Here is a 27,290-nt window from a genome sequence, read left to right as displayed (position 1 = left end):
ACAAACACACAGCCCCTTCACCTCATTTGTTGCATATTGTGTCCTTTTCACTGCCAGCCTCCCTCAAATTGTGAAAACATAATCAAGTGATAGTCCTAAGGTCCAAGGCAAACACAGAACTAAAGAGTTTCAGAGTGGGAGAAAAATCTGTCACATAACCCATGAGCTCATCCATGAAACCCAAAGCATTATGGAAGGTAAGTAACTTCCTCATGCTCAGCATGGTTTGTCTGGAGTGCAAATACCAGACAGCATCTGATTACACAAGCCTCTCATGTCCCAAATTAAAGCTAAGCCCAGCTAATGGGTGTTTAATGTCATATTTAGGACTAGTCTTTTTGTTACAGATGCTGTAAATAAAGAGCATATGGCTTCTGAGGCCTGTGTTTGTGACATACCCAGAGGATAATATCCTTGTATTTCAGGCACACACCTGATGAACTTAAAGAACAGCAGCATTTGGCCACCAGCAAAGCAGCTGCAGCAAGAGAAAAATCATCCTGCTCAAGAGATGTGACATCTCCTATTTTCATACCTTGTACAAGACACACAGAAAAATGCACATACACCAAGCTCCTTAACAGTAAGTGGGAAAAAAATCTTTTAAGCCTCTTAGCAGTCTAAAGGCAGACACATGGCCTTTTATTTCACACAGTTTCTGTTACACTCAGTGTCTGCAAGGACTGTGGTCAGCATGATATTTTTGTTCAGTTGGTTGGTTTTGATTTTGAGTATGGCTTATAATTTTTTTAACTTAAATCACACTTCAATTCCCTGCTAAAAATATGAGACTGGACTTTGGATGTGACACAGAGATATATGCATGTTATACATCAGCAGAAGACAATGCTATTTCCATGAATAATTAGAAGAAACGGAGCAAGACCTCTGAACTCACAGGAATACCCAAGTTAAATGGTGAGAGAAGTTACTCTTGCATTCCCATTGGGTTTCTTGTCACTGCTGTTTGTTTAATCTTCTTAATGTATTTATCTCATACCTCCACAATCAATATTTACTCACATGTATTTGGCCTATCTTCATATTAACTTCTGTATTTGACTCAGCTGTAGAATGACTTTTTCTTTAATAATCAGAAATGAGCAGGTTTAACTGCTTATCTCTATATTAAATATATAGTTCTTCTACAATAAGTTCCAAGTAGGAGCAGAAAGCCATGAAATTACCACAATAAAGGGCTTCAGGTGAATTTCTCCCTCAAGCTTAGCCAGTACAAGTGTCAACCCCAGCACTGTTTCCATTCTCAGCACTAGGCTAGGCCTGACATACCTTTTGTCCTAAAATTCTGGCTTGTGTTTCAGTGAACTTTAATGGCCATTTGGAAGGCTGATAACATGAAAAATTAACTCTAAGATGAGGTAGAAAAGGTTTTTGGGTAGTAATAATTACTCTTTCTTATTATGGAAATACTGAAACAAGTTATAGCATGAGAAGCATACAAAGTTTCTAACAGCCATGCAGAGTTACCACGAAGATTTAAGAACAAAGAAGGCCTAGTGATATTTCCATGATGACTGACTGTGTTTGGACTTCATATGCACATGGCAAATTTTGTTTTAATGCTAGCAAGTACATAATCTTACAAGTAAATAGTAGGAAAAAGAATACTTAGAACTGAAAATAAGATAGAAAATTATCTGGATGAGAAGGACAGTAAAGCAAGCTATAAAATAAGACAGCAGTCTTGTTCTGTACTCTCAGGAAAAGGCAAGAAGGTAGAGGGTTTAATTTTTTTTTTAATCCTTATTTTTAATTAAAAAGAAGTTTTTGTATTCCAAGACTGTCCCATATTGCTGCTACTAGCAAGTCCAATGATATACTATGTTATCCCAGAGTGAATTTGAGTTATTTCCCTTATGAAAGTTAATTTAATAGGAAAATGTGTTAAAGAGGATGAGGAAATGGCTGCTTGGTGACCTGTGTAAAGGACAGTGTATGAGAAACTGCTGTTCCTGGTGACTTATTGTTTCCTTCCAAAAACAGAGAGTAACTACTGTTATCCAAAGAATTTTCAAGAGATTATGCTACAAGAAATAAGAAATAAAGTGTTCCCTACAGTTTCCAGAAAACAGCCAGCAGATAACAAGCTGTCTCTGCTGCAGCTCTGCATGCCTTAGGTGAACAGTGTCAGTCTGTAGCAATAACAATACTGACTTCTCTTGTACCAGCAAATTCAGCAAAACCAGCTCTTCATAGACAGAAAAATTGAAGGAAACAAACAAGTGCTCAGTTACAACCACAGAATAACCAGAGCTATTCTCACAGATGCTCTAAGAAGGAAAATACTGATGTCACATCACCAGCTCAATGATATTACAGGTACTCACATGGTTGAGAAATTTGCTGTCTTTGGTTGCCCATCCTATCTGCATCACTCCTGAAGTAATGACAGTGACTTCATAGTACCAGACTCCAGAGTCAACACAGAACGTGCACCTCACGCTTTCGAAGGACGAGGCGTCGCACCGCGCCTACCAAAACCAAACAGAAACCCAAAATCACCACCCAGACCCAGGGTCTAGAAAATCACCACCCAAAGCCAGGGGCTCCAAAAGCCACCACCCAAAGCCAGGGGCTCCAAAAAAATCACCACCCAAAGCCAGGGGCTCCAAAAAATCACCACCCAAACAAACACCTTCCTGCCTCGGTTCAAGTTTCTTGAGTATATGAATATACCAACATAATTTTAGAGGCATTTCAGACAAAGTGGCCTCTCTTTGACCTAGTGAGTAGGCAAGACTGAAAGTTGTTAAGTGGTTAAGCCACAGGCAAAAAAAAAAAAAAAAAAAAAAGAAAAAAAAAAAAAAAGAGGAGAAAAGTAGAAAGTTGACAGAAACAATGTAAAGATTTAAAGACTAAGACAGCCAAGACAGGAAAACCTAAATCGTTGGTTGTTAACTGATTCCTGGTAGAAAGGACAAGGAGGCCTTCAATGTTAATTCATGAAAATTCATTTCTAAGTAGTCAAACAAGTTTTTAGAAGGCATTAGAGAGGAAGAAAGAAACCACACACAGCTGAGACAAATATCTGACTGCAGTGAGCTTTTCAAGATGAGACAGGACAAACAATAGAATGATATTTTGACTAAAATTGCTCACAAAGTAAGTGAAAAGCCATCTGACCCTGAAGAACCCTCCTCACTTCCCTGGTTTTGGGGCATTACTTTGGTGTGAACATTTCTACACCTGAGATCAGTGTAGTGATGCTACAACCCTTTGATGACAAAACAAGTTTTCTGTATAAAGCTGACAGACAAGATGGATTCATTCTACAAAATCACAGGAGCAAGTACAAAGCAAAACCTTTTTCTTCAGCCTCTTTTTCAGGTTGAATACATGAAACAATTCCTACCTCTAATCCATGTGGTGAGATCTTCAGGTATTCACTGACATCATTGCTGTTCAGCATGGCCCTAATGTTGGTCAAGTCAACCTTCTCATATGTAAACTGCCTGCCTTCTTTTAAAACTAAAAAAAAAAAATCCCAACCAGTGTTAGTTGCTGCTGCTGAAAAACTTGATTTTAAACACTTCATACAATGATAATATCTCTAGGATCCAGGTAGTTTTTGGCATAACAGAATGGAACACTGAGATTTTCCCTGCATGAAAACAGCTTTCAATAGAGTGTGTGTTAAATACCTTCCAAACATGAAAGCATGACCTGTGCCTCTGACTAGAGCTCCCACAATCTAATTAGTACTTGCAGGAAACCCACAGGCAAATGGAAGGCATCCAAGTTCACACCAAGATGCCACTGCTTCAGGATTTACCACTGCATTTGTACATTCAGTGGGCAGAGTTTTTCTGACTCATTATAGTGGAAACAGATTTGGGGATAGGAAGAAGGGGAAAACAAGGATTTAAAGGTTTTTACCATCTCATTTTTAGGTGATGAACTTGAACTGAGCCAAAGCAACTCTCTCTCCCCAGCTTGCCCATTCTACATGGAAGGATCAGAAGCATTTTTCTGGCCAGGTGTCAAATTGTTGACACATATATGTTAACTTACAAGTGAAAGATCTTATCCGAGGACCCTTCAAACTTGCTACAACACTTACACAGACATTTACTAAACACAGCTGACACTGGCTTTCCATAAGCTGACTAAAGCCCCTAAAGCCCAACAGACCTTTTACCCAAATTTATCTAAAAGGCATTAGAAAATACAAGGTCATTAGAGTTACTGCACCCTTGAAATCACAACTAAACAAGCAAATTCAGTGGGTTTTTAATAATCCAAAAGATTCATCTAGAGCAGTGCTTTGCCAAACACTTTACTTTTGATCACAAAAATCAAAAAGTATATTTAATTTAAAAAGTCTTCAGTAATTCTTTGTGCCAGAGGGGAATGACCACAGGAGTGGCCATCACCAGGACATGTCAGCAACCCAGATGTTCCACAGAGACAGAGCTGCACTGTTGAGCCACTCAGCAAACTGGCTGAAGTGTGGGTTACAGGAAACTGGTGCAAAGAATTTTCATTGCAGCTCCAACTTGCAGAGTACAAACCACTTCCTTTCAAAAACATTTTCCTTGCCAACATTTTCTTTCCATACCATTACACTGGATATATTTGTTGGTGTGGTTTTTTTGGTTTTGTTTTCTTTTTCAAGGAGATATTACAAACACAGCCAGGTTTGTAATGAGCACATTAAGTGCTCATAAAAAATGAACACAAAGGAGTCCTCCATCTCTTTGGAGGAGTGATTACTATTTAATTCATCCATCCCTTTGTTATACCTACACAGATTGTCTAAACTCCACTGGGCACAGAATCCAACCTGGCGTTTTAAGTAGTCGGGGTTATCTGTCCATTTCTCCAGCAGCATCAGTTGGTCACTAATGCACGACTCAGAAACTGTCATTTTATTTTCACCTGCAATTTCAGAGGAAAAAGAGTAATTCCTATCAGCTAGGGCTAAGTTAAAAATAATAACATCCTACAAATGCAGTAGAACTCTCTATACACATCTAAACCTCAATATTACAAGCATGAAGTTGTTTCCCCAAGCAGAATTATCTTCATTCAGATTTACCACTTCTCAGCGTGGACTGCATCATCAGGAGACTGATCACAGCTGTTCTCCATCTCCCCAGTACTGATTGATTTCTTTTCAAGCAACAAAGGTCTCATGTCATAAGTCATTATGTAGTAATTTCTCAGATGAGAAGGCCAGTTTCAGCAAATCTCTTAAGGGTTTGTCATTAAAACAAAAAATATCTTTTCCTGCCTACAAGCTCCCAATGCTGTTGTCCAGCTCTAATACAGATTTATGTCAGTGACAAAGGCCTCGTGTCACAAATCCTTCTACAGCAATTTCTAACAGGAAAAATAAGTTTCAGCAAGGATCTCAGGGGTTTTGAGGGGAAGAGGGATGTCACTAGAGCAATAAATACCAATGCAGGCTGTCATGCTCACAAGTGATCAGGCAAAGCAAGTGACAATAATGCAGAAGCCATGGTGCTAAGAGTAGTACCAGGCCAATACTCACTTGTTTGTGCAAACTTCTCCAGTGCTATTAGTGCAAAAAGCATCACTGTCGGGTGGGATTGGAAGTTCTAAACATGGGCATTAAGAAAAAGTTTATTAATAAATACCCAGTACAGACAGACAAGAGGAGTTGTAAATCTGTCATAGAAGGTTTTAGGTTCAAAGAAGCCTCTTCAATTCCTGTATTCCACCCTCCTGTGGAGATAGATCTAGAGAGATCAGGCTACTCAGAGCCTTGTTCCACTGACTTCTCATTACCTCCAAGGATGGAGATCCCACAGGCTCTGTAATTTCAGCTTTTTGTAACATACACTGCCAATATTTAGCAGACATGACTTCAACTTTTCACAATAATAATAATAATAAAATTGCATTCTAATTGCTATGTATGGATACATACAGAAAGATCAAAGACACTTACCAAGCTGTGAAGTAAATATTCCAATATGCCTGGGCTGAGCAAGCCTATGCTTGCAGGACCTGCAAGAACATCAGGAATGAAATCCCTCTCTGGGAAGTACCACATACCCAACACCACAGAGCTTTTAAACACAAGGTAACAAATTACAGAACACCAAACAACTTCACAGCAAAGCAAAACTATGATATAAAACAATTATCATTGTTTCTAGTAAAATACTTGTTGAACATTTAATAATTACACAGTTACTGGCACATTACAGTCCTGCTCAGTTCACTGCTCTAAGTGGGTACAGAGTTCCAGCCAGAGATTTTGCAGTAAGACTCCAGCAGCCTCCACTCAGCATTTTCATGCTCTTTACTTTTGAAAAAAGACTGTCTCCCCTTTACTTCCAAAGTCAGTGTTTTAAGACCAGCTCCATCTATCAATAGCCCAAAAGAAGCAAAACTGAGCACCTGAAACAGCCAACTTGATAGTTAATTATACAGCTTGCAGCACCAGAGCAAGCAGCCAATTTAAAATGGAAAAGCCCTGAAATGGTGTCCACTTAATCAAGAGAGAGACACCAGGGAATCAAACTCTGGCACCTACAAGCTCTTAAGAACTTGCAGTGGGTTCCAACACTTCATTAACAGATTTGTTGCCTGAGCTGACACAATGAGATCTGTGTCCACTAAGATAGAAGCAGATAGAGTATATCTCATTTTGACTTAGTATAATACAGTAGAAGTATTACAGTACAAAACCACTTCCAGACCTTGTTCTTTACTTTTTTTTTCCACAGAAATACAGTAATTGGGTTTTAATAACCATTAGGTGACACTGGACAATCACTTTTTTTCCCTCTATTTCCGGTCCACTTTCAAAAAAGGAGTGAAGAAACTAGATACAAAAGAGATCACCAGCAGGAAGGATGCTTAACCATCAGTTTCCAACTGTGTACTAGGTAGGAATGACAGAATAAAAATTCTATATGAAGTCACCTTAAAATAGAACCTCAACAATTTTCTTTTAAGCAACACAGAAGAGAATCTTTTCAGCTATCTACAATAGAATAAGACATGTCTAAAAAAATGTGGAAAAAGCATATTTCTTTTTTATTTCTATACAGCCTCCAAGACCACTAACTTGATATTCCTGCCTACACTCTAGAGGATGTGTCCTCAGTAATTCAGAGCCAGAGTGGGTCTGCAGAAGAGACTGATCACCAGTGCTAAGGCAATATAACCAGCAGTGATCCCCAATCACTAACCACACAGCAGAAGGATTTGTCAATGGCTCATTCAGACATGGAATCAACCAGATTCTGTCACACCTGGTACCCCTGGGATGCAGAAATTGAGTTCTAAGCAAACACCTCTGACCTGTGCATGGTGGGTGCTAAAGCAGAAGGTTTTTACCTGCTAATTTCTTTACCTGCTAATTTCTCTGCCAAGCAGCCGAGCACCGCGGTCGTGTTCCGGTGCTTGGCAGGGTGACAAGAGTCCTGGCAAGCAGCAGCTCCACTCAAGTTTAGTATTTCTGTTAACTTCTGTAATGCATCCTGCAAAGGAAAAATCAGAAATCTCTTCAATGTTACTGACAGGTACAGCTTCCTCCTAATTCAATATTGTAAAAACAAGATTGTTTTTACACATTACTGAAGTCAGCATCGTATAACAGACAACATGGGGTGATTATCTTCTAAGATAAGATAATGAAGGAGAGATGAGAACAAAAGTTCAACAGACCCAAGAGTTGTAACTTTAAAATTACCATCAGATTGTTGGTTTTTGTGATCAACAGCTCAGGACACTTCTGGATTCTGAGCTCCCCATGGCAATAGGAACCAATTAGCACATTTGGCATCACTGCCATCTGATCTACTTCCAGTGTCCTAAAACTCACATCCTTTTCAAAAGGACTGTTTCAGATTTTAGAATTCAGGACTAAAGAGACATGCCCCTTCCCCAAAAAGCCCACATTCCCATCATAAATTTAGGATGTTGTCAGCTTTACAGGATGTTAAACTGTGTTGGGAGATTAAGTGGTTTTCTGTAGTCACACAAATTTAGGAAGTAACCAAAGAGGTTAATAAAGCTAAAATCCCATGCTTTGACTTGCTGTGTTCAGGCACTATGGTATGAATAAAATTCCAGATAGGTCTAGAGCATTCTCTGCATTTTCAGGGTAGTTAGGGGTTAATCTAGAGCCAGAACAAGTCATCCCACAGGGAGAACCCCACCCTGAAAAGTTCCAAATCCTCCTCAACTTTCCAGCCTTCATGAAAGTTTCAGCTGATTCAGATTGAAACTGCATAATCTCAGGCAAGGATCTAATTAGAATAGAAGAACTCCTCATATTGAAGTCATCAGCAGCCATTTGGAGGAAAAATGAGCACTGCTCAAGTTGAATAGATGTGTTTTTTTGAACTGTGGTCTGAGACACATTTGAATCAGTTGACTGTGCTAGAGTCTGAGGTCTGTGCAGAGATCACACTGAAAAGTAGTTACATTCTTAAAAGGAAAGCCACAAAAACAGAACTGATGAACAGGACTGAGCTAAGTGGAAAGAACAGAGAAAGAATGACTGAGCAACAGACTTGGGATGGAAAGGACTCACTAAAATTAGACTCTTGACATACTGATACTGCTCTTAGCCATTATTAGAACTGTCAGAGAGATCAAGTATTTTGAGTTAAATAAAGACTTTATAGAATAAACAGCTTACTGCACTGCCCTTTCAACTTCATGGACTTTATAGCCTGCAAAACCAGAAAATAAAATACAGCATACTGCTGTTCTCCAGCTGTCACAGAAGTGAGGTATTGACTTAAAGTGTGTGCTGCTGTTCATTTTCTTTCTATACAGTTTAAGTTTTTTGTCTTGGGGATTTTATGAGGCTGCATGTGGCCAGCAGACCCCACAGCTGCAGCTCCTTGTGCTGTCAAGAAGCTACACAGGAAAAACCACTGTGCCCCCCAGAAAAACAAGCACCTCATTCCCTGTCTTGATAAGGTCAACTATTTTATAGCAAACTCCTTAACTGTATTCAAATGAAAGTCACATGGCTTTTGAAAAACAAATTATTTGATTGCTGAGGACATTGTAGAGCCAAAAAAAAAATCCAAAATCACTCTCCCTATGTGCATTCAGTGGTCTCCACTTCCTGATTTCTTTTTTAAATTAGACAAAGTTTCGAATAATAGCATTGTTTTCAGAATAACTCAGCAGTCTCTGTGAGAGTCATAATACATTTCTCTTGTTTAAAAGTATCAGATAACTTTAATCAATAGCCTAGAGGAAACAGACCCACTTCAGGTAGTTTGAGAGCTTGACCAATTCTCCAGCCACTGATGCAAGCAGCTCTTCCTGTCCCTAACAACACCAATGGAAGACTAAAATTGGCAGCATCAGGAGCTTGAGAAATGAAGCAGCAATTTCTGAAGAAATGAGATAATGACAAACATTTGAAGACAGACAAGTTCTCTGTACAAACATTATGTTTAGCATCCTTAAGCACCTGAGGCTTTTAGTTACACACCTGCACCAACGCAGCATGAACACCTCAAGTCATCTTTCTGCCCAAAACCAGATTAGTAGCCAGTAAAACAAAAGGATTCTCATTTGCCAAAACCATATATAGGTACCTGTTAGTTTAAAAATGTCATTTATTTAGCTTAACACACCCATTTGTGTTGCATTCCTCACGTGCAGGGCAGGAACAAATTCAAAGGTGACTTGTAAACGTGCAGCTTTGCAAATGAGAGAACAAAAGGGCAGAACTGGGGCAGCTTCTACAGCACCTGCACAGTGCAAGTACCACACAGCAGGAGAGAGTGGCAGGAAAAGCAGCCAAAACCCAAGGCTCTCTTGCTCCTTCCCCATGGATCAATTTTATCCGTTTTTGAGGGAATAATCCTAGCATCAATTAGCATTTAGACACCAAGCCACTCCAAACTACTTGAAGTTGAATGTTACGCCCATTTTCTGAACCACTATCAGTCTTGCATCACCAGTGAAAGGCACTCAAAGGGATCCTGGGTGTGGCAACCACAAGTAACTGACATTCACAGATAAATGCATCTGCTTTTGACTCACTTTTGTTGGCAGAGGACATTCATCAAGTAGTAGCGTTATAACAGCTGGTCCCAGGGGATCTTCTAATGGAATAACTCTAATTAAAGATTGAACAACTTCCAACCAGCCTTCATCTGTCAACCACAAAACACAAGTCACACTCAGAATTAACAGTGCAATTCAGAAGTGTTCAAAGTAAATGTAAACTGAAAATCCTCAAAATTAATTTTGAGGAGCTTAGAGACAGCAGGAAAAACAGTTTGCTTTTTACACCACTGTCTTAGTTTGCAGTAGTTTAGAAGTTTAAATTCAAAAAAGAAAAAGTTTACAGCAGCTTGGGTAATAGTGAACACCTGTATGGTTTGGAGAAGAGTCTTGCCAGGCCAGAGCATCCTTTAGTTCCTACTACTTTTAGGAAGGAATACTCATGGTGGTATGGACAAGTACTTTGCTCTAGTGTGACACTCAGAGTTCAGCAGCCAATGTCAACTCTTAAGTGTTAAATGCTACATACACAATGACACTGAGGAAATAATTTCTTTTAACCAGAATCAGATCCCTCTTTCTGAGTTCCCTGAAGTAACAGAGTAACAAACTCAGTGGTTTTTTCCCATGCCTGCTGGTCTAAAGAATGTTTGTGTTCCTAAGGAGCAGCTCTCGCTGTTGAATGAGTAGACAAGGGCTTTTACTTGCAAACATCCACTAAAAAGATGTTAAACTACTGATAAAGTAAACAAATTTGGATTTACAAGAAAATAGCTCCCTTAGAAATGAAAATAAAGACAATCTGTATCTGTATACAGGTGAGTGAGGCTGAAGAAACAGCTACAACAACAACACAGCAGTAATATATTGGGGGTTGAGTTATGTTAGCACATTCCCCTGAAAAACATTTAACTGAATTGCTGTAATATCTAACCAGATTGATTAATTTATTTTAATACAGAAATCTATTTCCTAAGATCACTACCAACACTACTAAGTAGAGAGGTAAAAATTCAACTAAACCAGAAGTTTTGTTGAAGCCTTAAGCTGGGAGAACCTCTCCTGCTGTAACAAAGATGAAGCAGCCCCTGCTTGTCCTGCAGGAGTACTGAGGGACAGGGTTGGGACAAATACAGAGTAAAGCAGAGCTCTCAGGTCAGTAAAACCCAAACCAAAGGAACCTGCTCTGTGCTGACACCTGAGCACACAGGCTTGGCCCACATCTGTGTGCAGGTGCAGGATGTTCCTGCTCAGCTGCAAACAGCCACTCTTGGTGGCTTAGGGTTTAATGCCACTACAGAGTGTTTGTGGCCATCCACTGGCTGCTTCTGGAGGTTTCACATGGGAACTTTAACTGAACTCAAACAAACTCAGGCCAATGCATGAGCTCAGAGAAGCTCTGCAGGGCAGAACTTTGCTCTGGTTCCCACATCCCCAGAGCTACACCACACCCCAACACACCCAGCTGAGGTGCATTTTTCCTTGCAAAGAAAAGAGGGGCTTGGGGTTTGCTTTGTTTCTTTTGCTTGTGAGTCACAACTGAAATGCCCAACACAATGCCTTGATACCTGTTTCTGCCATTTCATGCAACGTGATCATTGAATAAGGAGGCTCCTGGTCACTGAAAGAGATATTACACAGGTCAAAAATTATACACAATCATCAATGTAATACAATGAATAAAATGATTACTCACAGACAAAAAACAAATCCAGTAACCATTTAACAAAAGGAAGTTACACAGGCTGCAGATTGCTAATGTCATTTTCAGATCTGAAGCACAGATGGGATTTGAGCCTCTCTCTGGCTCAACATCTGCATGTCTGCAACAGCTGACAAGTGAAATTATGATCAACATCTGCATGTCTAAGAGCTGAACATAATGCCTGGATTTGGTGCTGCTCATTAGCAGGTTCCTTGTAGCACATAATGAGGCACTGCATGTCAGAGGCCACAAACTGAACCCAGAGCAGTGCACAAGGGGCATCACTTCAACAGAACTTTTTCCTCAGAAATTCTCTGCTAAATATATAAATATTTAAAAACCACCACAAAACCTGAATGGGAAGCCATCTAACAGCATCATAGTCTTCAACAAGAGTTGTTAAAAGTAACAGTTAAGGCAGTTAAACAGCAAGTATTTAATCCAAGCCATTTTCCAGCATGAAAACCACAAGAAGTTCAATAGCTCAGGTCCTCAGCCCTGTTTGCTGGAGTAAGGACACAGAACTATGGACACATCTGTGTATCTGAGCAGGCACTGCCAGTGAAAGTACCTAAAGCAAGACTCCAAAATCTTATTCAGTAAGCACCCCTCGGTGCAGAAAAAGCTTATGCAGCAGCATGTCCTAAAATACTTTATTCAGTGCTCCTTAGGCACTGGGATCTAACCCCAGGCTTAGACTTTATGTTCCACGCTCACTCTCTATCAACAGCTCTGAAAAGAAATTGGAAATGTGAAATACAGAGGAATTTTAGAAAATTTCAACAGACATTACTGATGGAGATAATAAAACTACCTAGTTTGAGATATTAATCATAAAGAGAAAAATCTCAGCATTGATGAAATATATATAACATAAATACACATCTTTCTTTTCTTACAAAAAGGTGAGCACATTCTTAAATATTTCCACAAGAGAATGCTAAAGTCCAGTTTAATGCATTTTTATATTGCCACAACATTTGAAACAAATATTTGGGTTGTTTTTTTAACTCGAGGCATCTTCACCTTCCTTCTGGAAAGTAATCTGCCTAGAAGGAAAAAGAAGTGAAGTTTTGCAGCCAGAATTACATCAGGAGAAAGAATAGAAAGATTCAAAGAAATGGGAAAAAAACCCCAACAAAAATCCCAACCATAAGTACAAGTAAAGGTTACAATAAAAAAGGATGACATTTTTAACTGGAAGATTTCTGGTTTTGTCATGAGTAGCAGCTTTTCACAGTAGTGGCACTGAGCACAGGACAATCCTGGCCCACTGATTTGCCACCTTAACCACTTAATTTTCAACATCTCCTCCAGGACACACCTTCCTCATTTTGAAACAAAACAGCCATTTGGGTAACTTCTTAATTTGCAAGGCAGCTTTTCATATAAGCCCCAAAATATAGAACTTATCCTTCTGAGTTTATGAAATTAAACTTCTAGGAAGCATCTATCTCTAGATAGGAGAGAAAATAAAATCAGTTGTCAGATATGTTTTAGGTCAGAACTTTGAGATTTGACAAAAACAATAACAAGAAAAAAATTAACCCCAAGAAAAACCAAACAAACAGCAACCAGGGAGAGCAATGATTCATTCCTTATCACAGTGCATTTTCCTGTAGTCTGTATAAAAGCCCCCATAAAAATACAGTAGCTTCAGGAACTGATCAGAAACAGGACTCCATGGGCAGTGAAATAACCATGCTTATTGTCTCTCAGTAGCATAGGAAAGTGCTCACAAGATTACAAAACTGATTGCAAGACCTACAGGAACAGGATTGACTGTGCACAGAAGTGTTGTGAAACAGCTTAAGGAGCTGAACTTGAGGGAAAGGGCATGTGAGACTGGGCAGAGACTATAAAAAATGTTTGCCATGATTTGAAGACACAGCACAAAATAAAATCTGTTTAAAAACCAACCAAATATATCTTAGACTTAAATGTTCATGAAAAACATCAGTCCTGATATTTTCACTTAAAGCCTTTAACAGCAGGAAGGCAAACTCCTTCTCTGCAGGCACATTCCAGAGTTGATGCAGGTAAATGAATCAAGGCTCACTTATTTTCAGTCTCATCCACCCTAAACTCAAACCACTGAGTCAGGCTGGAATTGTGCTTTTCCTTCAGTTCTGGTCTTCCCAATTCCTAGCCTGCACCTAACCCAAAAGGTGTTGAGCTAACTTAACCCATCATCATTTTAAGGTCCTTTTAAAGCTTTGCAGAAAGCAACACAAAACCAAAAAAAGACCAAAAAATGGATGAGCCCATAAATATCCCCCACGCCCTTAATGGATGCTTTGAGCATGCCAGGAATGCAATACTGGGATTGTGAGTTGGGCAGTCACAACATGTGATCTTTAAAAAGTAGTCAGACTTAAAACTGGAAAGAAAACCTCAGTCTGTTTATCCAAGCTAACAAAGATCAAAGCTCCCGATTTTGCTTCACAATTTCCAAAGAAGTAAAATCCAGCCTGCAAACAGAAAACTCCACAACACCCAATTTTTAGGACAGAAGTTCCCAGCCTCTGGAGCATATATTGCTTCCTAAACTGTGTATCTGTGCCAGGTAAGAAATCAGGAACTGTGAGGAAGCTCCTCAGCTCCTGGAAGAGTCTGTACCTGGGCACTCAGGAGCTACTTCTATTACCTAGGAAAGGTGCTCCTCTCCTAAGCCTCCAGATGGAAACACGCAGCTGCTCCAGGGAGGGTCAGGTGCAGATCGGTGAGAGGCTGGAGCCACAGTTTGAGAGGAGACAAGAACATTTTCATTCATGTTGAATTATTCCTTGAGGAGGTACTTACTTATCTACCAACGTCCGAATTACAGCCAGTGTGTCAAGCACCAGCCCATCCACATTCTGTTTTTTCCTCCTTGGTTCATGAGGCCCTCGACCCCTCCTGGGTGGACGGACAGGGTCCCTTGGGTGGCTCCTGGCCTCGGGGACGTGTGTCCTGCTGTGCTCCGTCTGTCTGCCCTGAGAGGTCCCGTTGTCCTCGGCCCCGCTGTCGTCGCGGCAAACGCACGAGTTTCCCATGCTGCCAGCCCCCAAGGCTCCCAGGAAATGGGGAAGGTGGTGCTCTAGAGTCAACAGCAGAGCTTGGAAAAGGCTTCTGCTAGCATAGAACACAACCCAAGCAACTACAATCATCTAGGAAGTTTTAAGAGAAATGTTTGTGCGATCCCGGATTGCGATCTTTTTGCATCTTAAACGCTGCTACCAGCTGGAATGAGTGGGAAGTTGGAGACTTAGCTGCTGACAGAATCACTTAAAACACACATTGGTCATTCAGAAGGAGGTCTGAAAAAGCAAACATAGAACAAGAGTCAGTGTTACTACTGCTAGAAAACAGCAGAAGAATTCCTATTTTAGTAAACACCAGCAGTTCTGGTGGATAAAGCAGCAAAGAAACACAAGGCTTCACCTGAAGTCTATTGTGGGGAAAGGGAAAGGAAGGAAGAGGAGGAGGAGGAGGAGGAAATTCCCCTGGTAAGGAGCTCTCACCCACACTCCATTCCTTTCTACACTACCTATTACCTCCCAGCTCCTTGGTGGTTTTTGGATGCAGAGGAACAAGTTTGCCTGTAAATGTCCCACACTGCTATCCTTTAAATACTGAGTATCAACAAACCAGTTTATTTGCCCTTTACAGAGACACATGGCCTATGCCACCCCAATAAAAGCTGTACACTTCAGGTTCTCATTTCAATTCCGGAACATTTCCAAACTATAAAATAGATACAATTGTAAAGAACTAATCTTAGAGTTATGGTTTATCTCAACAAACAACAGATTTAATAGAGAACCATTTGGTTCACCTGTGCATAAACACACATTTTTGGAACATGCCTACATCTCCTGCATTCTCACCCAAAGAAGTACCAACACTGAATTAAAGAGGAATTATAGACACCATTTTAATGCCTTACAAATCTAACTGGGATTTTGAAATGGGTGTTGTGTGCCTGTTTGGATCTAGTGTGAAACCAACCTCCCTTTTTTGGGAGCAAAGACTAATTCAATCATTCTTCTGTTCCTCATTCAAATGGTTTGGATCACATCAGGCCCAATAGCAACTGAGACCATGGGAGGGTCCATCAGTCCCTCCCAATTATTAACTTGAAAATGCAAGAAAAAAAGGATTCAAAGCCCCATTTCATAACAAGGTATGTTTCAAGCCATAGAATATTATTTAAAGTCTCAGGTAATATAAAACCCTACAAAATATATAATTTCACTACTTACATTCTTATTCTGACATGCCTGAAGTAAGTAAATTTTATCCTTTCAAGAATTAAGTTTAACATTAAGTTATGGTAATATCCTGTAATAGGTTATTACTATTCTTCAATTATTAAATAATCTCATTAACAGCAGACATGTAGCACCCTAAATTCAAAAGAAAGTTAAAGAGAGCTGACACCTTTTAAATATGGAAGGTCCCCGCCATCAAAGCCAACTGGCAGCTCTGCAATTGCTTGGCTGCCCTTTGGGACAAGATCTCAACAACATTCAGAAGCCAAACATTGGTCATATGAGCAACTCTTGGGATGTCAGCTGTCACTGGAAAAACACTGCCACCAAGCTCTCACAGGCTCTTCTGTAGTGTGAAGCACATCATCTTTTAGCACAGTGACATGTTCAGTATTGAGGCTAACTAAGAAAAAAAAAATCAATTCCCCAAGGGATATTTATAGGAAAAAAAATACAAGGTCTTGACTTCTTGGTCAAGAAATTCCTAAACCCCAAATCATCAAAAGGGTTTCAGCATCACATCATGCTTGCTTTTAGCCCTGAGCAGTTTGGCCATCAGGCTCAGAGTCCTTCCATCTGAGCCAATCCTGCTGGCACCTTCTCAGCCAACAAGTCACAAACAGATGAGAGGTGCCAGAGCAGATTGCAAAAATCTCCAACAGAATTGTCCGAGTTCACAACTGGTTAAAGTGACTTTCTTGATTTTAAAAAGAAATAGTTATGTTAAATGCAAATCATGTACTTCTAGGGAATATGTATGTATTTATGAATCTGGGTCATTTAAGGGCTTTTTAGCAAGCTAATGCTAAAATCTAAAACTGTTACAGATTTAGAATCTGCATAAAGTTGTTCTGTAACTTATGGAAATGCTAATACAGTGAATCTATCTTGTCATCAAAACAAGAATGGAAAAGCTGTATTTTAGAGATTAACAATGAGTAAGAACCTAAAGAAACAAAACCAGACATATGTCAAGATTAAAGCCGATTATTGAAGCCTAAGTTTTTCTGGCTGACAACTTAAAGCATGATTAAAACCAAGTAATTATGATCAACTCACCTGTAAGTTTGCTTGGTTCAGGAATGGCTGGGGAGCTCAAAGTGCTGTGGCAGAAGTGGGTTGTTCTTCTCCAGGGCACAAAGTCTCTGTGGAAAAAGCAGTGCTCTGTAAGCCTTTATGGTGGGCACTGAGTCATGCCTGACTCTGCTTTCACTCCTAGGAACTGCACTGAGGAGTCCCTGAGGAGAGATGGAAAAAAAAGAATTCACTTGGAAACTGCATCTAAGGTAGACATACTCCACCTCCTCCCTACACCTGCCATGACATCAAGCCACACTGTTATCTTCAGCTATACAGAGCCTTATTTTAAGCCTTTACAGAGGGAATTCTCCTAAGGCTTCAAAACCCACTTTCTCATCTAAAAGCTTTAGGACTAGACACAGAGACAGAAAACCCAACCTGTTTCTACAGCCTTGGTATTCCAGATTATACAGCACAAAGTGCAGAGCAGTGACCAACTCCTCACCTCAAATTACTCCCTACAGGAGGAAGAAGAGAAGCAATAATATCTGCTCCAGACAGAGCAGAAAATAAAAGTACACTATAAAAGCTGATTAGATAACAGCAAGAGAGAAATGACAGGATAAACTCCCCTTATTTAGTAAAGAGCTGGGTTTGACAGCATTCACTTGGCTCTTGCTCACCATCACATACAAGGAGCTCATTGTCAAGTCTGAAACAAACTGAAAGGCTAAATAATGAGGAACACAAGGTAGGAGAGATTGCTACAGATCTGCTCACAAACCAGCTTGTCTGGATAGAGCAGGAATGCAGGAAGAAAGTTTGCTTTACACTTCAGGACCTAATAAAAATGCAAGTTTTTATTCTATAAGAAGTATCTGGTGCTCCAGCTGTCACCAAACAGCACAAAATGCCAATGCCCAGCACCTCCTCTGTGGGACACTCACTGAGCAGCTGCCCCAGCACACCTTGCCCTCAACACAGCCCCCAGAGCAGATGCTGCTGGAGCAGGACACCTTCCCTGCATGGCAGAACAGCAGCTGCCAGCTGCAGCCTGCTGTGCCCCATACACCTCCCCTGGCACTGGGACCACCCCAGCACAGCGAGCAGCTCTCTCCTGGCAGGCTCAAGCACAGGCACAAATGCACAAAGGAGTCATGAGCTCCACAGGCTGACCAGCCTGCCATGGCTGGATGTCCAAGTGGGCAGACAAAACCATCATCCTTTGGAAGGGATGCTATGGGAGTGGATTTGCACCTGCCTGCCCCACAGAGGCCTCCCTGGATTATCCCACTTGGCTCCAAGTGGCACTGGGATCATTGCTCTGCAATGAGCAGCCCTAGAGTCAGTGATTCATCCCCTCAAATATTCAATTACAGCCAACCATAATACTGCTTCATGATGGAAAATGCCTCTTCTTCCCATGAAATGGAGTGCACTGCCAAGCAAACAAAAAAACCCTCGTGCACATAAATGGGGAAGGTTTCAGCTACCAAAAACACTTTTCCAGTTTCTGCCACCACTACAAGAGTAAGATCAGTGATTTCCTCTCTTGAGCAGAGTAACACAGGAGCTCAGTCAACAAACCACACAGCAAAGCTGACAAGTTTTCAAAAGCAAAACTGTAAGAGTTTTGGCTAGCAGTTTCCTATTAAGAAGATAAAATATTTCCTCAGCATTTCTTTCCCAAAGAAATGATGCTCCTAAAAAGGAAGAGATGGAAATGCTTGTGATGCCTGTCAGATGAAAGTTCAAACCAGAAGGAAACACAGCTATGAACTGCTGCAAGATAATCAACTTTGATACAGGAATAAGAGGAAGAAGCAGCCTGATTGAAAAACAAGCTTTGTTTAATACGGAGAATTTTGAAACAATGGGGATAGTACTGAAAACCAAGAATTTCCAGTAAATGACATACAAGTAGAATGTGAAATGGAGACTTCCTCAGGAGATCCCTTGACATACAACCTCTCACCTGTGAGACTTGTGCAGCTGAAGAGCAGCAGGTGCTGGGTGTCCAGAGTGGTTCCACACAGCCAGAGGAACACAGGCTTCAGGAGGAGCAGGTAAATAAATACCCTGCTGCTGCTGCTTTGGCATGTGGTAACCAACCACCACGTTGTGTAATCTGAAGCAAACCCCTAATTCAGTTCTATTTTCTTTAAAAATACCTTGGAGGATTAAGACTAGTGTCAAAACCTGATGGGAAGCAGCCTTTACTGGCATGCAGCATTTCACAAAGCCATTGCCACAGCTGGTTGCTTTCTTACTGAGGCAAGAGCACCTGAAACCAAAAGCAGACTGACCTGGAGCACGCCAGTTTCACAGAAAGGGAGACTCACCACGTCTCAAAGCCTTCCAGCTCCTGCACAAGTGCTCATCAGTGAAAACCCCAGGGTTGCCCAAGGTTTATGCAAACAACTGGGCTCTAACCCTGATGTCTTCTCTAGGTAATTCATCTCTGTCACACAGAGCTGGAGGATCTGATCTCTCGTTTGACTTGATGTGAAGCAGAAAGAAGCAGACAGTAACCACCACCACAGGAGTTTCTTTTTCTGTAGACTCAGTGTGAAAGTCAGATTTTATAGTCACTTGCACATCACACTACTTTGTCTTTTCACTTCCTTTAAACTCCTTTTTTAAGCTGGTACAGGAACACTAAAATTGCAGCATGGATTTAAAGTGAACTTCACTTTCTCACTTAAATGAGCCTCACCAGAGCAGGCCTGGCAGGGATTCCTCCCTGCAGTTTTTCCCTTACCTCTGGATACAGAGACACTAGTGCTCAGGACATGCCAGGCATCAGACTGTTCAGCTTGCTTTCTGAAAGAGAAACTGAAGCATTTACCACCTTTTGAGCTTCCCCATCTCAGAGGCCATCATTTGTCATCTGTCATTTAGGTGGAACTGTCCTTTGTACTACAGAAAACCTCAACTTTGCTTCATGTCTAAACCAAGGCTGCTATTGATCACGCTTCCTGCTTCTCAGCTCCCCAAGCCACAGCTGGATCATTAAATCCCTTATCAGAGACTGAGCTTAAGCTCTGCTTTGAGGCAGATGAAAGCACTTCTGAGATAATGATCTTTTAAATAGATAGTGGTATCTGACAGCCTAGGGAAGTTGAACAAGAGGTGCCTCCAGCAGGGTGACGTGGCCTGGCAGAGCTGAACAAGCTCAGCATTGCCCAAGGAGCAGAGGAGAATGCACTGCTTCACAAGTGCCAGGGAGATAAAGATAATGCCCTGTGCATGGCAAGGAACACTAATCCTATCAACTGCAGGGATACAAGCACATGAAATAAAATCAATTAGCTATACCCTGTTAAGTTTTGGCATAGACATTCATTTGGAAGCTTATAAATAACTCTTTCAATTAATTCAAGTTAATCTTCCTTGCTGCCCAGAAAGTTAAAGGCATTATCAACAATACAATTCTGACAAAAGCACTCATGATATCAGGGTTCAATATTAAATAAAAAATTCCACCCAAAAAAAACCCCAGAACTCTCCCAAAAAATCCACACGAAATTCCAGAACAGACAATGCTGGAAGGAAAGTGACTCTGTGGATACCAGGCAGAGGTATAGAATGGCAAAAAATTAAAAAAAAAAAAAAGAAGAAAAAGACTTTTTTTTTTAAAGCTTTGTCTAGTAAAATTTACAACAGTTCATTTCAGAAAGGATAAAGCTTTATCTACATCAGTATCAAAAAACCAGTGAAGAGTTCTCTTCAGTCATGTGGAGATCAGCTCCTTGCAATACCTAAAGAACCTTGTGCATGAGCAAAATCTAAACCACAAAAGCATTTTGAGGGGCAAGTCAAGATACTGAGCAGCTCAGTCACAGCAAGCCCTGTCCTGGGAACTGGAATTAGGGCTAGCACAGCATCCAAGTCATCACACTGTGGGCACCAGGAAGATGCTTCAGGGAGGGACTGCTGGAAGCAGGGGCAGATTCTTGTCAGCAAAACAACAGCTTTATGTAAGTGAGCTAAAAAGAGTGGCAACTCAGAGTTTGTCTGTTTCTTGTCTAAACTAATCTCAGTGCTTTTCTTTCTTCTATCTCTCTCTTCTATCTTTTCTTTCTATCAAGAGCTGGGCTTGTTTTCAGAGGAACATTGGGTGCAGAACTACTCTGTAGAAGACAGAATAGTCTTCTGCTGTAGACCACAGAACTTAGCCCAGCTACATGGCATGACTAAGCTATTACAAACACATAAAATTCACATGTCCACAAACTGTTTTCAGTGTAAAATTTCAATAACATTGCTGAAAAACTCAGCAATGCCTCAGTTGGAAGCCTGCATTATCAGCTGTCTGACAACTGCCTTGGTGAGCAGACAATGTTTAGGAACAGGCTGAAGAAAGTTCCATGTCTTGACAATTAAAGCAGCATCAGAGGATGGCCTGATCTTTCAGTGGGCAGAGTTGAGAGTCACCTTTGTGGCCTCCCTGCCAGCCATGGAAAGCTGGCTGCTCTTTGCTAGCCAAAGTTCAGGACTGTACTGACAGAGCAGGAAATGCCCTTCAAATTCCCTTTCCTGCTGTGAGTGGATACAGTGACAGCTGCTCAGAGACTGTCACTTGAGCCCAACACAACATGTAGGTCACTGGGTTAGCAAACCTGCCTGGGAAGCACTCTTGGAAAGCACAATTCCTGAACGACCTGGGACTTCCAGAGCTGAAGAACACAGAACTTGAAACAGCTCTGGTCAGGTCACTGGAACCCCCTTATCTCACCAATTTCACAGGTCACAGAATCAGTGGGTTGGAAGAGACCTTCAAGATTGAGTCCAACTCAGCCCCAAAAACCTCAACTAAACCATGGCACTGAGTTCCACATCCAGGCTTTTTTAAACACATCCAGGGATGGTGACTTCACCACCTCCCTGGGCACCCATTCCAGAACTCCATCACAGAACTCACTTAAAACAACAAAAAACCCACCCACACAAGAACTCAGCTTCATTTCTCCCCATCTATCTCTTCAGGTTCTGCCTTCAGGACCTTTCCTTTCTGCCCTGCCACAAACCTGCCAGGAGAGAGCCAGCTGTGGATTCACCAGCCAGGTGTAACAAGTACACCTGCCAGGTCTCACAGGGGTCCTGCTCCAACCACTGAGCTGTGCTGTTTCCTTACAGTGTTTTTGGGCCCTGCAGCACCAAGAAAGCCAGAGGAAGTTGCTCAATGTGCCGTGGCCAAGGGGGGGAAGAGGCCTGAGAGCTGGCCTGGCCATGTGCAGGTGGGTTAGGAAGTGGGAGGATGATGAGCACGTGCCTCACAAGGCACTCTGACCATGGCTTAAACAAGACTGTGCTCCCAGTTCAGAAAAAAAAAGGCAGAAAACACAAAAACTACTTAAGAGGCTTTTAAAATCCTGTAACAGTACCAGGAACACAAAGTCTCAGCCACCTGGGGCTTCTGCTAAATAACTTTCTGAGGAATTTCAGAAATTATTGTTTTGATAATTACACGTAAACACCATTTCACTGAATGTTACAAAGGGCTAATGCTCTAAAGAGAATAACTCACCTATTGTTAATTTTTTTAAAATCTTTTATTTCAGGACTGATACATTAACCAGAGTTTGAGTGCAAACACACACCATTCTTGGACTCACCATTAGCTGAATGTTTTTAAAAGCAGGGAGATCAATTCTAAGCCTGATCCATGCCAGACAGCTTTGCCTTTAGAGAAAAAAAAAAAAAAAAAAAAAAAAAAAAAGAGCATCAGCAGGTTGCTGGGTTTTCTTTTTTCAGTATGACTTTCTAGCATGCCCCATTGTCTGCAGGAAGGTATAAGATACACATGAATGGTGCAGCCTCCTAGTAGTTCACCAGCTGCCCCCTAACCTATGATTCAGGCTGTAATTGCACCAGTTTGTGCTCATGCACTGAAGCCAGAAATCCAAAAACCCATGCCAGCACTTCAGATCAAAAAGTCTTCAATACTTGTCCTTCTCCCACCTAACACAACACCAAGATATTCAGATACTTAGAGCAAAAGGGAGGCATTTTCTATGGGGAAAAAAAGCCTTAGAAAGGGAGAAAAATAATGACAGTTGTGCTTCATATGCTCAGAAACCACTATTTCCCTGAGGGGAGAGATTTATTAAGAAAAAGATGGATTTCTTGTTACTGATCATGGTAACTCCCTGAACTCCACCTAATAAACATGCACTAAAAATCAAGGAGCAGCCCCTCATCCCAGACTTTGCACTGCCAGGTATCCCTGGAAGAAAAGGGATAGGGAAAGCCCAGAGTTCCCCTGGCAGAGCTGTGCTCCCAGAGCACAGGGCTGGTCACAGGAATGGCAGATCAAGGGCAGGTAACTACAAGCACTCCCGAAGAGAGATCGTGATGCATTGGTCAGCCACGCAGCCTCGTGAGTCATGTGTGAACATTTGACTTTTATTAGACCTCAGCAATATAATGAAGAATAGAAAAGGAAATGAAGATCATGCTGGCACAGTCACTGCCCTGCAATGCCAGCTTTACAGTTACCACACACAGACCAGGAAAATTAAATATATTTGTCAGGACACAAGGCAATACAATGCACATGAGATACTTGAAAGACAAGGAATCTCAGTGTAAGATCTGCACTGCTTAAAGCAATGAATAAATTCAAAGTCTACTGAGCAATCATAAGTTCAATAGAGGAAAAAACCACAAAAACCAGTTTGAAATGCTGAACACAACATATTGATAACGGAGCAGAACAGGACAAATATCAGGACATTAGCTGGCCTTCACTTTACTACAAGCTGAAGCACTTTAAGTTGTTGCCTCTGGGTTGAGAGGGGAAGCACTCAGTGCACACAGTGAGTCTTACTCCACTTTGTGAGGATATCAGCACACAGCTACATGAGCAACTGAGGGCATTTCCAAACACAGCACATTGCCAGGTAGGGGAGATAATGAATTCAAAGGAAATTTGAATGAAGAAACCTAAGGAGTTACAGGCCAGCAAGTGTCCTATGACAAATCACTGCCTTTATCACTAACTTACTGCTCACACTAATAAATATCTTCCTGTTATTCCTCAATTTTAACAAACAAGCAAAAAGCTTGAGGGGAATTGACTCTGATTGCACCTGAAGGGCAGAATATGAGGGATGTCTTACTTCACAGGAGGGAACCAAAACATTGTAAGTGATTTATTTCAGTCCTATCCATTAGACTCACAGCAAATGAAATGCACTTCAAGGTAAGACCTCCTATGTGAAAACACTGATAATGTACCAAGGGAGAGCACTGCAGGGCTGTGCAGAAAACCATCATGTCCCTCTTAGAGGGAAAAAAAGAACATTTAGAAAAGCACAGAATAATGTATCAGTGAGAGAACAAGAGAGCCACTGAGTGATCACCAAATTATGGGGCCACACTGTAAGACAACACAGTGGCTACTACAAAGCTTTGCTGTGAAACTCCTGTATGGGAGGCTGAAGGTAAATAAAAAGGAAAGTTAAAGACCTCAGGGAAACCAATAATAAGCCCACCTCCCTGCAAACACCACTGGTATCACAGCTGATAAGGCAGGTGTGTGGACAAGCTGGATTAGCTCTATCAGCAATCTAAGAGTGGGTAAACAACCAAGGCAAGGCTAATAAACAATCAGCATCAGCAAGAGTTATCACAAGAGTTCTGCAGAATGCAAAACACAGCACCAAAATACCCTGGAGGAGCTTCCTGCTCAAGTGATGGACAGGGGAAACCGAAAACTTTCATTTAGCAGCAACCTCAAGAGAATGTCTGGATGAAAAGGGAAGAGACAAGAAGTGATCACACAACTACAATTGTGCTTCACTCATCTGAAAAAGAACACACCACAGGAAATTCACAATCTGTTCAAGCAGGCCTATAAATAGGAACAAACAGCAGAGATTGGGGCACAAAGCAATAACAGCAATGTCCTAAAGGGAGGGACAGAGGAATGGGTGCCAGGAGGAGAAAGGGCCTGTTTTGCTGAGTGGACTTGGGCAGGGAACAAAGACACAGGCAAAAGCGCTTACAGAAGAATGGGCCAGATTTAGATCAAAGAACAGATCAATTCTGTGCATTTGGATAAATGCAAAACAAAAACACATTTAACAGCATCACAGACTCTCAAAATAATACGACAAGTTTTGAGAATGCAGAGTCCTCCGGAAATCCACAATCAAATGCAGGAGTCCAAGAGGAGATGAGATGCAAGGGAATATTTCAGGTGGCTCAAAGGTGATGAGAGCATTCACTGTTTAAAAATCTGCATATTTTAATAAGAAAAGAGCAAGAATTTTAATACCAGGAAGAAAACAAGGGAAAGTCACAGTAAAAAGTGGATGTAGGTTTCCACGTGACAATCTCATAGCAGTGATGGATGTACAGAAAATTAGCAGAACTGAGCTGAGGACCAGCATGAGAAAAGACAACAACACCAAAACAAACACATGCATTCAATGCAGGACAAAGGACAGAAAAACTAAAATAGTGAGGCAAAGCTAGTGCTAAGTAGAAAAAAAATCTCTTATACTGAAGAAAACAAACACTGACACAGACATAAAGTGGAAAAAAAAAGCCCTACCAAACACACCAGCATTCAGAAATCAGAACAGGCTGAATTAATTTAGGAGAGAAAAGGCAGCTCTTATGTCTGTGCTCCTCCATGGACCAAAGTTTCACTGTGTGAGAAAAACTGGTAACACTGGCTGAGCACCAGAATGAACTGTGGGCTCGGGGATCAGAGGTTGCAATAACGAAACAAAGTGACAAGTAAAGTGAACACAGCCATTCCTGGGACTACACTAAGATTGTGCCTAGGAGGGACAGTGCACCTACTGCTACACAGCAGAATATATTAAAGAAAAGCAGTTCCTAAAAAGAGGGGGTCACTGAAGGCCTGCGAGACAGAAACAGCGACCAGGAGGACAGAATCAAAGGGCTTAAAAGAGAAACTCGTGCTCGATATGGGCATAATACCAGCAGTGAAAAAATCCTCCTTTAGAGGAACTGAAGTGGGAGAGCAGAGCCGAGGTGCTGCCGCACCCGCAGCAAAGGTGCCGCTGCCCAATCTACCCCCCAAGAATGTAAAACAAAAGATCCAGGTAAACGAGCGCATTTGGTGGCCCGCTCCACACCTCCACATCTCCTCTGTAAAGCCGGAAAACTTGCTGTGCAGAAACATTTTCACATTGCGAGCCATAAACAGCGTTCAGGGTCTGATGTGCCATTGATGTGCAATACCCGAGGGCTCAGCAGCCCTGCCGCGTTTCCGAGCTGCCAAGCAGCACCTGGAGCCCGTGACTCCGCGATCCGATGGCATTTTGCCCCCTCACACCAGCCCCACTGTGGCCAAGCCCGTGTTTTGCAAGTCATACGAGCCCCGGGAGCACTCCCCGCTCCCGGGAGGCGCCGTTAGGAAGTTGCAGCCCCTGCGGGCCCCGAGCAGCGCCGCACTCGGGGCGCCCCAGCCCGGCAATCCCCCGTTCATTCACCTCCCGCCGCCTTCCCCAGCGAGCTCCAGCTCCACACGCCAGCCCGGCTCCGGGGCCTCCGCCAGAGCCCAGCCAGCCCGGAGGCTGAACCTCGGCCAGGGAGGTGCAGGGATCCCCGGTACCCCCGGCTTGCCCTCCCCAGATGGCCCCAGTGAGGCAGCCGGGAGTACCGGGAGTCCCTGAGGGGCAGCGGCACCAACCACGGGAGCCCACGGGACCCCGGGCCGCCACCCGGGGCTGCGCTGGCCCGGCCCCCGCCCCAACCTGGACCCGCGCCTGAGGGAGCGGAGGGCGGGGAGCTGAGCACGGAGCCTTCACTCACGGACGCACGGCCGGCAGTGGGGCCGCCAGCGGGGCCACCAGCGCCCAGCCCGCCGCTGTCCCTTCCCCTCACCCCGATGCGCGCCCGCTCCACCCCAGCCCCGCCGCACCCGCCAGCCGGGCCGCGTCCGCCCTGCCTCACCTCCGCTCCGCAATGCCCCGCCGGGAGCGCAGTGGGAACGCAGCGGGGCCAACGCGGACCCCGCGCCCTCCGCCCCTGCCCGGCCCCGGCCCGGCGCTGCCGCCGCTCCTTTGTGCCGAAAGATGGAGGCGACTCACGGCGCGGCCCCGCCCCGGCCCCGGCCCCGGCCCGCCCGCGGCCCCGCCCCCCGCCGTCTCCCGGGCGACCCGCCCCGCCCTCGGCCCCGCCCCCGCCGCCGAGCTTCGCCCAATCGCGGCTCGTGGGAGCCATGACGTCATCATTGCAGCCAACCCCCTCCCGCTCCGAGGGCCGCTCTGCCCGCCGTAAGCGCGGCGGGGATTGGCTGCCGCGGGGGCGGGGCCAAGCAAGGAAGCGCTGGCTCGATTGGCCGCGGCGGG

The 27,290-nt window shown here is 42.7% G+C and overlaps 1 protein-coding gene across 1 annotated transcript in view; it reads right to left on the bottom strand.

The window, feature by feature from the left end:
- The window catches only part of RSPRY1 (ring finger and SPRY domain containing 1), a 36,317-nt gene extending 9,389 nt beyond the window's left edge, over positions 1-26,928 (bottom strand). The window contains exons 1-12 of the mRNA XM_054269541.1: positions 26,893-26,928; positions 22,575-22,641; positions 16,996-17,174; positions 14,486-14,982; positions 11,547-11,599; positions 10,015-10,127; positions 7,352-7,478; positions 5,936-5,994; positions 5,516-5,582; positions 4,768-4,899; positions 3,374-3,489; positions 2,349-2,492 (exon numbers count right to left, since the gene is read on the bottom strand). Of these exons, the coding sequence (XP_054125516.1) occupies positions 2,349-2,492; positions 3,374-3,489; positions 4,768-4,899; positions 5,516-5,582; positions 5,936-5,994; positions 7,352-7,478; positions 10,015-10,127; positions 11,547-11,599; positions 14,486-14,832 (1,158 nt within the window). The 5' untranslated portion in view covers positions 14,833-14,982; positions 16,996-17,174; positions 22,575-22,641; positions 26,893-26,928. The remainder of the gene's footprint in view (positions 1-2,348; positions 2,493-3,373; positions 3,490-4,767; positions 4,900-5,515; positions 5,583-5,935; positions 5,995-7,351; positions 7,479-10,014; positions 10,128-11,546; positions 11,600-14,485; positions 14,983-16,995; positions 17,175-22,574; positions 22,642-26,892) is intronic.
- Between the last annotated feature and the right edge of the window lie 362 nt (positions 26,929-27,290).

Source organism: Melozone crissalis, unplaced genomic scaffold (assembly GCF_028551555.1).
Source record: "Melozone crissalis strain CALT ecotype California unplaced genomic scaffold, PUWL_Pcris_2 ptg000007l_1, whole genome shotgun sequence".
NCBI lineage: Eukaryota > Metazoa > Chordata > Aves > Passeriformes > Passerellidae > Melozone > Melozone crissalis.
The sequence above is the reverse complement of the archived record's forward strand: the minus strand, read 5'-3'. Positions and strand labels throughout refer to the sequence as shown.